The 14,635-nt window shown below is 44.1% G+C and overlaps 2 protein-coding genes and 1 pseudogene across 2 annotated transcripts in view; all 3 read right to left on the reverse strand.

Annotated features, from left to right (window-relative positions):
* Nucleotides 1-455: 455 nt before the first annotated feature.
* Nucleotides 456-5,965, reverse strand: LOC121552397 (sodium-dependent glucose transporter 1). Its single transcript, XM_045213347.1, has 5 exons — nt 5,471-5,965; nt 4,267-4,435; nt 2,524-2,640; nt 2,163-2,410; nt 456-2,092 (listed from the first exon to the last, which is right to left on the reverse strand). The coding sequence occupies exons 1-5, from the start codon at nt 5,756-5,758 to the stop codon at nt 956-958; spliced, it is 1,959 nt and encodes a 652-aa protein (XP_045069282.1). The 5' UTR covers nt 5,759-5,965; the 3' UTR covers nt 456-955.
* A 1,001-nt stretch (nt 5,966-6,966) lies between these two features.
* The window catches only part of LOC121552684 (monocarboxylate transporter 10-like), a 77,708-nt gene continuing 70,039 nt past the window's right edge, over nt 6,967-14,635 (reverse strand). Inside the window, exons 4-6 of the mRNA XM_041865693.2 lie at nt 12,418-12,561; nt 11,963-12,191; nt 6,967-10,536 (exon numbers count right to left, since the gene is read on the reverse strand). Of these exons, the coding sequence (XP_041721627.1) occupies nt 10,295-10,536; nt 11,963-12,191; nt 12,418-12,561 (615 nt within the window). The 3' untranslated portion in view covers nt 6,967-10,294. The remainder of the gene's footprint in view (nt 10,537-11,962; nt 12,192-12,417; nt 12,562-14,635) is intronic.
* LOC121553114 lies at nt 10,780-10,926 on the reverse strand (annotated as a pseudogene).

Raw genomic sequence — 14,635 nt, forward strand, 5'->3', positions numbered from 1 at the left:
AATAATAAGAAGAGACCTGCTTGGGCCAAGAAACACGAGCAATGGACATTATACCGGTGGAAATCTGTCCTTTGGCCTGGAGTCCAAATTGGAGATTTTTGGTTCCAACCGCCGTGTCTTTGTGAGACGCGGTGTGGGTGAACGGATGATCTCCGCATGTGTATTTCCCACCGTAAAGCATGGAGGAGGTGTTATGGTGCTTTGCTGGTGACACTGTCTGTGATTAGTTTAGAATTAAAAAGGCACACTTAACCAGCATGGCTACCACAACATTCTCCAGCGATATGCCATCCCATCTGGTTTGGGCTTAGCGGGCTATCATTTGTTTTTCAACAGGACAATGACCAAAGACACCTCCAGGCTGTGTAAGGGCTATTTTACCAAGAAGGAGAGTGATGGAGTGCTGCATCAGATGACCTGGCCTCCACAATCCCCCGACCTCAACCCAATTGAGATGGTTTGGGATGAGTCGGGGAGTAGGTGTGTCCAAACTTTTGACTGGTAGTAATATATATATATATAATGTCTTTACAGCACTGATGGTGCATTTCACACCTAGACTAGAGCCCTTAGGCGGGATTCATTCTGATCGCACTTCGTGACTGTGCCATTTAAAAGGTAATTTCCGATTTAGCTGACATATGCAGCATTTACTGTGAATGCGGTCTACACGAATGCGGGAACATTGCCTTTAGAAGGACCATTGCATAGAAAGCGCGATTGGATTGAATCCCGGCCTTACCGCTGATCTGATTGAATCCCGGGCTTAGGGCTCTTCAATTTGTATCGCTGAAGCGTTACAGATTGCGCACTAGAAATGTAAAGGTAATTTTCGATTGAGCTGACATATGCAGCATTTACCGTGAATGCATTCTCTGCTAATGTGGGAACATTGCCTTTAAATTTCAATCACGCTGTAACTCTGAATTTCAACGATATGGTTTGAATAAAGCCCCTAGTCTCTCTTCTCCCGGTCCAGGGAAAGCAGCATCTTCCCTCTGGGTGAGTCCCCGATCAGAGCGGGAGTGTCTGAGAAAGAGGTCCCAACTGTGGGCTCTAGGGACTGGGTAGTGGACGGGACAGATGTGGCGCTGATGTCGCCTGAAGTTCCAGCAACATCAGGTGGTGGGAGCCCTTTGTTAGGAGATGACAATGCTTTATTAGGAGATAATGAGAGCGCTTTGCTATGAGATGATAACAATGCTTTATTCTGAGAGTTTATAAGGCTGGCGTCATCCATCTCGATTACCTCAAAGTCGGCGTCATTCCACTGGTCTGCCTCGTCATCCTCCTGCTGCTCCTCTTCCTCATCATTGGCTCCTGAGTCCAGCAGGCCTTGGCGGTACTCGCTGTCGTCAGGCTCCTTGCGGCCCCTGATGCGGGGTGTCCTGCTGGGGCCGCTGGGGGACGAGGCCAGCCAGAACATGAAGGGGAAGAGGATGGAGGTGATGGTAGCGCTGGCCAGGGTCAGGTACATCAGCAGGGGGTGACCATGGATCCTCCCCATCAGGAAGCCCATCAGGGCGGGCAGGACCATCTCCCCCAGGGCCGCCCCCACCACGAAAACTGCCGCTGAGCGACCAGTCACTGTGGTGTACTGCTCCACCCAGGAGATCCCACTGGGGAAAGTGGTCGACATGAAGGCACCGTAGACACCAGTGCAGAGCCACAGGGCCACCCTGTTCCTGTTGAAGAGAGTGAGGAACAGGGAGGACAGGGTGCAGCCCACCAGGCTCAGTAGGATCATGGTGCCTGGGTGCATGCAGGGCGCAAAGAAGATGGCCAGGCCCCGGCAGGCAGCGAATGTCCCCCAGAACAGGGAGTTGAGCCCTGCTGCCTGGGCCTCGTCCATATGGATATAATCCTTAGCATATGTGAAGATAAAGGAGCCGTACGCCACCTCGGCCCCCACGTACCAGAAGAAAAATACAAAAAGCATGGCGATGAGTGCGTTGTGATGCTTGGACACCAGGGGCTTCCCTGAGGGGGTCTGGGCCCTGCCCTGAGAGGGCCTGTGGCGGGCGTAGAGGATGAAGAAGAGGAGGGAGATTAACAGGATGAAACCACTGATCACAATGTAGGCCCACATGGACTTGAGGGTGCTGCTACTGTAGCGCATGAGCGTAGAAGGAGACAAGATTTGGGACATATCTGTGACAGGCGGGAAGGTTGAGTTTGGCGGAGAGGTTGATGTTGCCGGGCAGGGAGGTTGATGTTGCCAGGGTGGTTGATGTTGCCAGCGAGGCTGCCATGCTGCCGTTCGTAGCCACATCCAGGTCCAAGTCTGTTCCAAAGAGCAGCTTGGCGATGATGGGCGAGACAAAGGCCCCTGCGGCGAAGCTGAAGTGCAAGGCCTGCAAGTGGGGGCCAGCCTGATCCCCCCACGTCTGCAGGATCAGGACATTACCACCTGCCAGAGAGGAGAGCAAACGGCATCAGAGGCATTCACTGACGACCATGTCTTGTACTGTGCAGTAAGTAGGTACCTATTTACTATATTAAAGATAGATTGTCTGTTCCTACCTGTATCTAGAAAGCCCATAGAAACTCCAATACTGGACATCAGAGCAGTGAGGAGAAGGGCTGTCTTAGAGAAAGGGATTGCAAACATCCCAAACGCTGTCACCAACATGGAGAGGCCTGTGATGAAGATACAGTGTTATACAGTGCACCATGCAATGGTAATGAACACCCACAAAAAACACCTACAGCATTCTTTGATAAACATAGGTGATGCATTTACAGTAAGGCTATTTTGTGCATGCTGTGTACACTAATACATACGGAACAAAAAGATAAAACGCAACATTCAACAATTTCAAAGATTTTACTGAGTTACAGTTCATAGAAGGAAATCAGTCAATTGAAATCAATTCATAAGGCCCTAATTTATGGATTTCTCATGACTGGGCACGCGGTTGTGAGGCCGGTTGGACATACTGCCAAATTCTTTAAAATGACCTTGGAGGCGGCTTATGGTAGAGAAATTAACAAATTCTCTGGCAACAGCTCTGTTGGACATTCCTGCAGTCAGCCTGCCAATTGTACGCTCCCTCAAAACTTGAGACATCTGTGGCATTGTGTTGTGTGACAAAACTGCACATTTTAAAAGTGGCCTTTTATTGTCCCCAGCACCTATGTAATGATCATGTTGTTTAATGACACTGAACAAAATATATAAACGCAACAAATACATTTTCCATATGCACAAAAAGCTTATTTCTCTCAAATGTTGTGCACAAATTTGTTTCCATCCCTGTTTATCCTTGCCAAGATAATCCATCCGCCTGATAGGTGTGGCATACCAAGAAGCTGATTAAACAGCATGATCATTACACAGGTGCACCTTGTGCTGGGGACAATAAAAGGCCACTTACATTTTTTTGTCAAACAACACAATGCCACAGATGTCTCAAGTTGAGGGAGTGTGCAATTGGCAGGCTGACTGCAGGAATGTCCAACAGAGCTGTTGAATGTTCATTTCAAGCTGCCTCCAACGTCGTTTTAGAGAATTTGGCAGTACGTCCAACCGGCCTCACAACCGCAGACCACGTGTAACCACGCCAGCCCTGAGGAGTATTTCTGTCTGTAATAAAGCCCTTTTGTGGGAGAAAAAAATCATTCTGATTGGCCCACCAAGGCCCACCCATGGCTGCACAACTGCCCAGTCATGTGAAATCCATAGATTAGGGCCTAATGAATTAATTTAAATTGACTGATTTCCTTATATGAACTGTAAAATCTATGAAATTGTTGCATGTTGTGTTTTATTTTTGTTCTCAGTACAGCTTCATGATATGCCACACCTGTCAGGAGGATGGATTATCTTGTCAAATAAGAAATGCTCACTAACAGTGATGTAAACAAATTTGTTCACAGAATTTAAGAAAAATAAGCTTTTTGTGCATATGAAAAATGTCTGGGATCTTTTATTTCAGCTCATGAAACATGGAACCAACTATTTACATGTTGGGTTCATATTTTTGTTCAGAATAATAATAATAATAATAATAATAATAATAATAATAAATGCCATTAAGCAGATGCTTTTATCCAAAGCAACTTACAATAATGCATGCATACATTTTTCATATGGATGGCCCTGGCAAACCAACAATCCTGGCATTGTAAGCACCATGCCCTACCAACTGAGCCACACAGGACCACAAAGCTTAGAGGTTAAATATGTTGTTGTTTTTTGCCAACGGACACTATGTATTTGCGGTTTGAGTTAAGTCTATGTATATTTTAATTTGTTAGACATACCCAGCAGCAGAAGGCTGTTCATGCAGTCAAAGAGAATCCCTGACAACACAGAGCCACCTATATAGCCCATGGAGCGGCCTATGAAGATGTAGGAGATATTGCTGATGTCCTGGTTGACGTTGATGGCCAGGTCTTGAAACGTGGGGCCTAAAACAGAGATACACATCCCCTGGAAGACAGAAATAATAAAAAAACACTTACTAGTATTGTCAAGTATATGTAAGATACAGCCCTGCCCCTTGTGCAGTTATCAGGCAAACATTGGTAACATCTAAGTCCCTATCATTTTCTAGGATACATATATTTTGAACTTTGTGTGGCAGCCAATGGTAAAGAATGTAAATATGTTGTTTTCATGTCCCTTTCTAAGAAGACAGTTATTCAAAATTGTACATTTGGCCAGGTGCCAGGAAGTTTAAGGCAAGGGTTATTGTTTGGCATAGGCTTAAAACAAAAATCTCAAAAACAACTTTCTATCGCTGGGGTCGAACATGCTACCTTTGGCACCAGAAGCATATGCTTACGCCCATCGCCTTCCAATGCCCTATTAAAACCGAAACCTACTTGAAGGTAACAGCGCTAACTGTTGCCCATGTTGGCCGTTTTCCACGTCCTCAGACATGGATGGACTTCGAATACTGACTTGTATCACGGGTGACCTAGCTGGTTTTACAGATCCTGCTCATTCAAGATATAGGCCTAACAACGCTAATTTTACTTGAGAATAATAAAGTAACCACAATCACAGAACTTGGAAAGGCTAGATCTTATTGAATGGGAATACATACATTAACCATGTGAGACTCGTGTACAATAAGATTAAGCTTTAAACATTTAAAGACAACCTGCATTTGAGTGTTTGTTAAGATATGGGGATAGGGAAACAAAATCCTAATAATAATTTCCATGCAAACCAAAATATGCAATAAACCAGGGGAGTATTCATTCCGCCAATATTGTTGCAAAACGTTTCTTAAACGGAAGCAAACGGAACGAAACGTGGAGGGACCTACCGGTACCTGCATTTGTCTAACAGAAACTCTCGGTTTGCTCTGTTTGGTTCTTAAACGGTAAACGTTTTCCTTAATGAATACACCCCTGATAGAATGATAGTAGCTCATTTCAGGGCCTTGATGTTGACAAAATGGTCAAATTCAGTCACTTGGGCTGACCTACTAGCCTAATAACAAGCACTCGTCATTACCAGTCCGAGGAATGATGCACAGAGCGCCAAGGTGATGATCCAGCGGCTGTAGCCTCCAGAACCGCTGGCGCTGCTAACTCCACCGATTATCTCAACCTCACCATCGAACCCCGAATTCGAACTCCTCTTCCTCCCTTTCATTACACTCTTCACCCCTCGCCTCGTGTCTTTCCTCTTGTCAAACAGAGTATGTTCCTCTTGGTCATCGTTATTATCATCCTCCTCCATTCTAGCGAAACGAACATGCTTCGTTTTCACAACAGGATCTCTGGCGGCCGAGGCAGACATTGTCGAGCTGTCAAATTATGGCTGCGCTGTATCCTGCGGTTCGGCAAGCTTGCGCCAGTGCGTTTGGTAAACAAACTGCGCGCACTGACCGTTCCTTGAACGAGACTTGCTGATATCGTACTATCTTTTCGGTTCATTCAGTCATTAATTGCATGAATAATCGGATAGAGAGAACGTTGGCTGAGGGTAAAAGCCGTGGTTCCATATGTCAAGTGTATGACATTAATATGGATGACATCGTCACATGATTGAAATTCATTCATTGAAAACAGAGACATCTAGCGGTCATACTAGAAATGTGAGATGTTTTTTTAATCATTAGAAATATTTGTGCTTCTGTGCTTTACATGCACGACTACATAACAATGATTTACACTTGTAAAAAATGTGTTAGAGGAAGCGATAAATGAAAGGGTGGTCCAATATTGACATTGGATTACAGCACACAATGCAATCACCCTTTGTTTTACACACTAAGTGTACAAAACATTAGGAGCACCTGCTCTTTCCATGACATTGACTGACCAGGTAAATGCTATGATCCCTTACTGATGTCACCTGTTAAATTTACTTCAATCATTGTAAATGAAGGGGAGGAGACAGGTTAAAGAAGGAGTTTTAAGCCTTGAGACATGGATTGTGTATGTGTGCCATTCAGAGGGTGAATGGGCAAGACGAAAGATTTAAGTGCCTTTGAACGGGGTATGGTAGTAGGTGCCAGGCGCACTGGTTTGAGTGGGTCAAGAACTGCAACGCTGCTGGGTTTCCTGTGTGTATCAAGAATGGTCCACCACCCAAAGGTCATCCAGCCAACTTGACAACTGTGGGAAGCATTGTAGTCAACATGGGCCAGCATCCCTGTGGAACGCTTTCGACACCTTGTAGAGTCCATGCCCTGGCATATTGAGGCTGTTCTGAGGGGAAAAGGGAGTGCAACTCAATATTAGGAAGGTGTTAATCATTTTTTCTACACTCCGTGTATACCCTTGCATTAGAAAGTAGGAGCCTGAAGAATGGTGTGTGTGTGTAAGCATAAAGTATAAATACATAAGTAGCTTAAATAAACTAGGCCCTATAGGTTGACAGAGGCGTTGAAAGGCTCGAATTGCGAGTGTGTGACCTATAATAATTTTACCATGATGCAACTGAAGTGATGAATGAGAAACTCAAGAAAAATAAACCATTGAGTCATTCCTTTGTTAAAAAGATGTATTTTAAATTTGAGTTGTTTATTACATATCATACAATCAAATTAAAACACAAATCATGCAATTAAAAAAATATGAATACCTTTTTAAAAGCAATAACATGCTGAAATGACTACATACAGCTATGGGTGATTTGAATGATCAGCAATATACAATGTTTACATAAAGAAATATGTGAACCAGGAAAATGACAGAACAATGCAGAAAACATGGGGTGAAAGTGAAAGCTGAAAAGTATATATTTGTGACATTACATTATGCATTACAGAATTCTAGTTGCATTATCAGGCATCAATATACACTGAATCACTCCTGTGTACAGCAAGAGTTGCAATAAAATCTATATATAACCTACATATGTAAGTACAAACATATTATTACACCATTTCAAACAATATGCTGTTGAATTTGGTCTTTAGCCACTTAACAAAAATAGAACATGCATAGACTCATCTTTACATTCACTTTATATTCTCTAAATATTGGGACATTCCCAAAAAGTGACAAACTTCTTTGGATGGCAAGGAATTCATTCAGTACGAGATAATTTCTGTAATCAATAATTATACTTAAACAATTAGTATTGTTTATGGCAAAGGGGTATCTCAGTAAACCTCTGAGGTACAATTTCAGGAATTTCCATTACTTGAGAAATTACCTGAGGCTTTCATTGGTGAATTGTGCAACTGTGTATGTCTATGATGTCCCCCCAAAATAACTAACACTGACATTAGCATAAACGTAAAAAAAATAAACAACTTCATAAAACAAATTATATATAATTAGAAATGCCCTATTAGAAAGGTATTCTCTAGTTAGAAAAACTAAACAAAACACGTCTCCAACATTCCTTGTGACATGGGTATTATTTCATTTGAACATTAATAGCAAAAAATTAAACTGAAAATTCAAAGCTTTAAAAAGAGCTAATTCCAAAAGCAAGATTGAAGTTCAAGATAGCAACTTTTCTTCTCAGAATTAGAGATTTATTTGCATTTCCCAGGTTACAAAATTCCACTGAAGTACTTCTCAGACACAAACACTGTTCTGTGGTACAGATAGGCAGCAACACACCCTTTCAGCGCAAACAATGACGTCTAGGAAGCCGAAATACTATTTTACACAGTCTCTCTCCTTATGTTTGTATAATCAATAAGGACATACAGTGGAGGGGAAGGGAAATGTTGCCAGTTTTGTAATGGTTTGAACCTTCAGCCTGTTTCGGTCTCACAATGACTGTTAGGACAAAATACCAGAAATGTGCATGACATCTGAGGTAGATTGTGTCACAAGTCTTGCCTTGGAGAAACCAATGACCCACAATGCTGGATAGTTTGGATTTTAATAAGTTATTACTTTTCTGCGTGCTTAGTGGTCAAGGGATTGTCGAGTCAAAATCCTTCACTGTAAAAGTTGTGGGTTCTCAAGTTCTCCAAGCGCAATCTTTATAATTATCAATGATTGTTGAATTGCAGGAGGGTGATTTTAAATGCAGGAGGGTGATAAATGTTTGAAAAGCCTAATAAACTATCCTGAGGGTGGTGCTTTGATAAATAGAATTGGCTGTAGACAAATCAGCCATTTTCTTTTCTTTACATTTCAAGGCCACACCCAGAAGAATCAATACAACATAAAAATGGTGGACCATTTGGTCCTTAATATATCAAATAATGAGAAAGGCCAACACCCATCAATTATGGCATGACATCAGCCACTAAAAAAAAACTCTAGAAAAAAATAAATACAAATATGAAAAATATGATCGTTTAAAACAAATATTTTTTTCTAACAAGAGTTTAACAAACTGAGCACATAGTTGAGTCAAGTTAAGCATTGATGGTCACATCTCAAATTACATTTGAAATATGGTGGCGAGAGTGAGCCTACTACAATTAGAAGATATGCTGAAAGTATAACATTGGTTTACTATATGTGCGGGACAAAATAATGCTCAACTTCAACAATAAAAATAAATTCATAATATTAATTAATTAATCCACGTTTCATGTAAATGACTCCCCACAAATCAATATTGACGTTCATCCTTCACTCACATTGCATAGTCAGACGTTTAGTTTTAGGATCCTGTTCTGTGCTGGCTATAAACTATGTAGACAAAAATGATGATGGTGGTTCTGATGTAGAAACACTGAAAAGGATTCTCAGGCACTGTGTACGGTGGGAAAATAAGCATTCAAGCTATACTGTATCAGAGATCATAACAACTGAATACAGCCTCAGGTAAAGTCAGGCCTATTTCAGGTCCAGACTACTGCAGCCTTGAGATGACGACGATGATATTTCATGTGCGGGATGCTTTAATTGTGCTTTAAGCTGCTCCCTTGAGGTGCCCAAACACCTTTAAAACTAAGACAATAGTAAACCCTACAACCACTAGAAACGACCTACCTCCCCACACATTATCGCATACAGCACTTCTTTGAAGTGATATTGTATGCTCAGGTCATACTTAATCAAAAACATAATTCACAAATTCCCCACACATTCACAATCTTGCCATGTTTTAAGAGACCATCAAAAACCCCACAGGTAAACAGAAAAATGTTGACTGAAGGTTGACAGCATTTTCCCCGGTTAAATCTACTTAGCAGTATACGTTTCATACTTTTTTAAATCTTTGTTATACTGTAGTCAAGACAAGCAACACCCACTTACTTATACTACTTATGAGATGATTGGGGTCATTTGAGAAACAATACATACCATATATGGTCAATTATGTCCCCAGTGTTGATTTGAAATATAGTTTTAAAAACAAACCCAATAAATCTAGTTTGTGTTTTTCTTTTCAAAATTCTGCAAAGTCTGAAATCTATATTTAAGCTTGTATTGGACATTTGCCCTTAAAGAATGCACATTGAAAACGGGAGAATTTGCTAGTGAGACCGGCCACTGCTATTCTTATGTAAATAAGTGCTTGCAGCCTTCAAAATGCACCCACGTAAAGCATGTGTTCCCTTGTAAGAAATATAAGATGTGAGATTTCCCCATTTTCCATTTTAACCTTCAAGTTAATTCAACAGCTGGAAGATTGATGGAAAACAACAATCCAATGCATAGCTCTTCAAGATCACATTAATGTTCAATGTATTATTACTTCAGAATGTTCCCCACATACAAAAGCAGCCATTAAAATATTGTTTACACATACACCACAGGTCAATACATATTTTGTCTATATTTGTATCATATAAAAAATATATAATAATCAGCAGTTCCAAGTGTGTGCGCCTGCAAGTGAGTATGAACTGTGTGTATGTATGTCTGGGTGTATCTCTTTGTTTTGAGTGTGTTTTGGATGACAGACTTAGATGACAGATTCGGGGTCTGCGGTCTTCAATGCTAGTGCATCGCCCTGACCCCCACTGTTCCTCTTGAACTCCAGCATCTGCTCCTGGGTGCCATCCTTGGCTGCCTCCTCCTGCTCTCTCCTGATACGTCTGGCCTCCACCCAGGGGATCAGACACAGCACGGCCCCACCGATGATGGGAGGGATACCAGCCAAATAGAAGGCCACGTCGTAGCTCCCCAGCCTGTCCCTCAGGAACCCTGGAGAGAGAGCGAAATCAACATCTGGGAGTCGTTCATCATGACTCATGCAGTGTCCTAAAAACTGGCCTCAAAAAAACGAGGTACAAAGTTCAGCAGCACTCCTGAACCCCACAGGTCAGCTATAGTATGCCCCCAGTCCTGAGGGCATAACCCTGTAACTACAAACCACAGTGAACACCTTATTTGGTCCTCTCAGATATAAAACAAAGGCAGGCTTATCTGTGCTGGGACTGAGTGATCCTAAGTAGTGTGTCCAACCCACTCTTGTAACACAAACATAGCTGATTATTACTGTCCAGTGAAGACAGTGGATTAGGTGCAGTGGCTGGGCCTCGCCCTGGGTGGACCGCCTTCTTAATCACGGTAACTCCCTTGCCAGGTAAGTATGAGTAGTAGCGGCAGGTAGCTTAGTGGTTAAGAGTGTTGTGCCAGTAACCGAAAGGTCGCTGGTTCTAATCCCCGAGCCGACTAGGTGAAAAATCTGTCGATGTGCCCTTGAGCAAGGCACTTAACCCTAATTGCTCCTGTAAGTCGCTCTGGATAAGAGCATCTGCTAAATCACTAAAATGTAAAATGTAAAAATGATTAGGGTCAGAGCCAATAAGGCCCCTCTGTCCGTCGCCCCTTGTGGTTGTTTCCCGTCCCTCAGCAGCACTGAGTTGAATGACTTCCTGACTTTCCCTTAGTTTCCTTCTCTCTCCCTGGAATGCCAGTCTATTTCTGAGAAAAACAGATGCTTTGTCTGTAGTACAGTGCAAACAACAGTGCAAACAGGTTGCACATGACTCATGTGGATATGAATGACATCCAAGTGAGAAAGAGCTTAACATGAATGGACGACTGTGCACTCAACATTCCAGTGGTGGAATTTACATACATTTTCCACAGGGTATATAATTTCTTACACAAGTATCATATTCATGACATAATGTCTCTACTCATATCAAGTTGTAATTGTAGAATGTGTGAAGTTGCCATGTTCTAAATATAATTAGTTACAGTATGTTCCTTTATGTTAGGTGGAGTATGAATGGAATGCTTTACTTTCACAGTTCCACAGATAAACACCAGGTGGCACCAGAGATTTCTAGAAAAACAATGAATCTCAAACTCATACTCCAGGGAGAAATGCATTAACGTTTTACATCATCAAGCTAAATGTTAATATCAAACAGTGTAAACTAACCAAGTGGCTGTATGGTTACTCTTGCAGCAACAGAATGTCCTATTGTCCCCAGCAGAATGATGTCATTATGATTCTAGAGACACTGAGGCTGCATCCCCATTCTTGTGCACTCGCAGTCATGAATATAAAAGCATTGGATTGGTTTAAGCATTGGAGGGAGTTTCCACCATTGTTAAATCTATGACGGGAGAACTGTGGAGCATTGGGATGCAGCCTGGCTTGTCCACTGAACTATACCTGCAATAGGAGGCCCCACGGTCATGGGCACAGACATCATGCCCAGCAGGAAGCCGATGGCCTGGGACACGTTCTGGGAGCCCACCAGCTCGAAGGCAATGGGGGCCATGATGCAGATGAAACAGCCGTCAAACAGGCCCATGAGCAGACACACCGCAATCAGCCCTCCGAAGACATGACACAGAGGGATCATCATGGACATCACGCCAATGACCATGAATGAAGACACCTGGGGGGGGGAGATATAAATGTGATGAACACAGCAGCATTGCATCTTTACATCAATCATTGCATCAACGGAATACAGTAATGGTTATGGCATGGGGTTGGAGCTGCATGACACCATGACACCCTAAATTCCACATATAGCAAACTATATGGGGTATAGGGCGTCATTAAAGACCAGCCTAGTCATGGTCTGGCCTGTGCAGGATCTCGAGGATAGTAGGCGTTACCTGTAGGTAGACCTTGTTGACTCCATGTACATAGTCTGCCACCTGGCCGAAGATGAGGCGGCCCACACCAGACGTGACGCCGATGCACATGAGCAGAACCTCCTTGTTGGCGTCTTCTCCAAAGCGCTCCTCAACGTGCTTCATCTATGGGACCGACACGGAGGACACAACCATCTCATCAGCACTCAGTCACATCAGAACACAGCTGCCACATGCAGTTAGGGCCTAATCAAATGACACGTCTAGTAGAAAACTGACACAAAATACTTATAGATGCTTATAATTGCTTTGTTTATCGACGTCATTGGAGGGATGGTGAGATGAAAAGGGAAGCATATGGAACACAATGTCTTAGCACAGTATGTGCATGATTCATTGGGGATCTACACGTGTGTTTGTGAAAGTGTATACGTTGAGTTGTGTGAGTTGGGGCCAGTCTAAAGAGGGCTACACAGCAGGTGTTTTCAGTCATGGCCCAGAGAGTGGTCCCTCCCCCTACTCTACACCACTCCTTTTTCAGAAGGGGGGGGGCAGGGCGCACCACAGTTATACATATCAGACCCCTATATAATATTTACAGGAGCCCCTGCAACTCCTTCTGCTCAACTCACAGTGAAAGAGAGAACACTATCACAAAAATCGGGGGATGCATAGTTGCGGTCATAGCATGTGAAATGCGGCCCAGATGTCGGTTTTTCAAGGCCGCTGCCAGTCCCTCCTACCCAAGAGCACCAATCTGTGAGCCCCAGAGCTGGGGAGGCTGCCTGGGAGGCCCGGCCCGGAACCTGGAGGCCAGCCAGCAGTTACAGCCTCCAGGGACACAAACACTACATCCAAACCCCTTCCTGCTGCTGCCTCCCAGTCAGTCAAAGAGCCTCTATTCCACCTCCCCACCCCTCTACTACTTCCCCCACCCCGACCCTCCTCTACTACTTCCCCCACCCAGACCCTCCTCTACTTCCCCCACACAAACCCTCCTCTACTTCCCCCACACAGACCCTCCTCTACCCTGCCTCTATCCCCCACCCTGACCCTCCTCTACTTCCCCCCACCCCGACCCTCCTCTACTTCCCCCCACCCCGACCCTCCTCTACTACTTCCCCCACACAAACCCTCCTCTACTTCCCCCACACAAACCCTCCTCTACTTCCCCCACACAAACCCTCCTCTACTTCCCCCACACAAACCCTCCTCTACTTCCCCCACACAAACCCTCCTCTACTTCCCCCACACAAACCCTCCTCTACTTCCCCCACACAAACCCTCCTCTACTTCCCCCACCCTGACCCTCCTCTACTTCCCCCACCCCGACCCTCCTCTACTTCCCCCACCCCGACCCTCCTCTACTACTTCCCCCCACACAAACCCTCCTCTACTTCCCCCACACAAACCCTCCTCTACTTCCCCCCACACAAACCCTCCTCTACTTCCCCCACACAAACCCTCCTCTACTTCCCCCACACAAACCCTCCTCTACTTCCCCCCACAAACCCTCCTCTACTTCCCCCACACAAACCCTCCTCTACTTCCCCCACCCTGACCCTCCTCTACTTCCCCCACCCTGACCCTCCTCTACTTCCCCCATCCTGACCCTCCTCTACTTCAACCACCCTGACCCTTCTCTACTTCAACCACCCTGACCCTTGTCCACCTCCCAGTCAATCCCAGCAGATCAGTCAGCCACACACCGATGGATAGATTATTTATCTGTCATTATTTTGTCTTTATTTAACTAGGCAAGTCAGATAAGAACAACATGTTATTTACAATGATGGCCTACACCGGCCAAACCCGGACGACGCTGAGGCAATTGTGCGTCGCCCTATGGGGGATTATGCAACAACATATTCTCTATTCATTGGTTTCCTGCTTTATTGGCTCCAAGGGGTTTCCTCCACATACTCTCAGGGGCTGTGGATGAGCCTAGGCAGGAGGCCAGGTCACATGGTGTGTGCGTATGTGACTGATGCGCCTATCACGGTGTAGTGTTAAATTGGAGCAGCTGTGAAATACGTTTCTCTCACTCACTCACACACACACACACACACACACTTTCCTTTACCTTCCAATATTTAATGGGATTGAACAACTGAATATGGCAACTTTCAGGATGAGAGAGAGAAAGTCAGAATTATGGCCAGCATTGTATTCCCTGTGAGCCTATGCTATGCTACGGCATGGAGGTTAAAGGGTTTACATGTTCAAGACGTGTCCTGTG

This window comes from Coregonus clupeaformis, unplaced genomic scaffold (assembly GCF_020615455.1).
Source record: "Coregonus clupeaformis isolate EN_2021a unplaced genomic scaffold, ASM2061545v1 scaf0101, whole genome shotgun sequence".
Lineage (NCBI taxonomy): Eukaryota > Metazoa > Chordata > Actinopteri > Salmoniformes > Salmonidae > Coregonus > Coregonus clupeaformis.